The sequence below is a fragment of the Castanea sativa genome, chromosome 7 (assembly GCF_040712315.1).
Source record: "Castanea sativa cultivar Marrone di Chiusa Pesio chromosome 7, ASM4071231v1".
NCBI lineage: Eukaryota > Viridiplantae > Streptophyta > Magnoliopsida > Fagales > Fagaceae > Castanea > Castanea sativa.
The window spans coordinates 21877030-21878477 of NC_134019.1; the positions used below are offsets into that span (position 1 = coordinate 21877030).

The 1448-nt window shown below is 45.8% G+C and overlaps 1 protein-coding gene across 1 annotated transcript; it reads left to right on the forward strand.

Annotated features, from left to right (window-relative positions):
* Nucleotides 1-748: 748 nt before the first annotated feature.
* On the forward strand, nucleotides 749-1156 carry LOC142644146 (uncharacterized). Its single transcript, XM_075818823.1, has one exon. The coding sequence runs from the start codon at nucleotides 749-751 to the stop codon at nucleotides 1154-1156; it is 408 nt and encodes a 135-aa protein (XP_075674938.1).
* The last annotated feature ends 292 nt before the right edge of the window (nucleotides 1157-1448 follow it).

Consider the following 1448-nt stretch of genomic DNA (forward strand, 5'->3'; position numbering starts at 1 on the left):
CCAGTGCGGTGTAGAAACGGCCACAAAAATCGACCGCACCGCACTGTGTACAACCCTAGCTAAAATAGCTTGGGTTAGCTGGGGGAAAATGTGCAAGTCAAAAGCACAAGGCGGTATGGGTTTCCGCAACCTACAAGCTTTCAATCTAGCAATGTTATCGAAGTAGGCATGATGTATCCTTACGAACCCTAACTCATTGATTGCGAGAATTTACAAGGCCAAGTACTTCCCCTACAATGATATAATGGGAGCAAAGCTTGGATGCAACCCTTCTTATGCTTGGCGAAGCATCTACAACAGCTTGGAGGTCATTAAAAAGGGTACATGATGAAGGGTAGGGAATGGTCAGATGATACACATATGGGAAGATAAGTGACTGCCTACCCAACTACCCATAAAATCTGCTCCCCCTAACAAGATATTGGAGATTTCCCAAGGGTGTCATCACTAATTGATGAAGATACAAGGCGCTAGAAAGTGGACAAAGTTAAAAGGTATTTCCTCACCTTTGAGGCTAAAACCATTCTAAAAATCCCCCTCAGTTATAATTTGCCAGAGGATAGCATAATTTGGATGGGAAATAAGCGTGGCATTTTCTCTGTTAAGAGTGCATACTATGTTGCTCTTCCCCTTGTGAAAAATCCGAGGTGGGTGAGTACTCAACTAGTGATAGCAGGACTCGCTTGTGGAAGAAAATGTGGCAGCTAAGGCTTCCTGCAAGATCAGAATCTTTTCTTGGAAGGCTTGCATGGATGGGCTGCCTATGAGACTAAATCTGGCAAAGCGTCGTTTGAACATCGAGGCCAAATGTCCACTCTGTGAGAAGGCACCTGAAAGCACCAGTCATGCATTAATATATTGTAACAAGCTTGGTGATGTTCGGTGGAACTGGCATTCTTGCCCGATAAACCTGCTGGCGGGGAACATCAGCTTCGTAGATTTAGCCTTGGAAATTCTGGATGTAGGTACCCCACAGGACCTTGAACCTCTTTTTGCAACAGCTTGGTCCATTTGGTATAACCGGAATCAGGTGATTCATGAGTCTGGTGCCATGTCATACTCCCAAATTTGGAACTTTGCTTTGCGAGCCCAAGAGGACTATAAAGGTGCTGAAGCGTATAGCCATCTCAAACAGCAACCCCCTGGCATTGGGTGAGCGGCACCTCCGCGGGACACCTACAAAATAAACGTAGATGGAGCTACCGCGGGGGTGAGGGGCACGTCTAGCGCGGATGTGGTTATTCGCGACAGCAGGGGTATGGTTATAGCTGCAGGAAGTAAGGTGTTGAATGGATCATATGATGCAGAGGTCACGGAAGCCCTTGCAATGGAAGAAGCAATTCTTTTGGCCAAGGAGATGAAGCTTCATCAAATTGTAGTTGAGTCAAACTCAATGGTGGTTGTTGAAGCTATTAATGCAAATAGTTGCAATGAGGACATTGGACCAA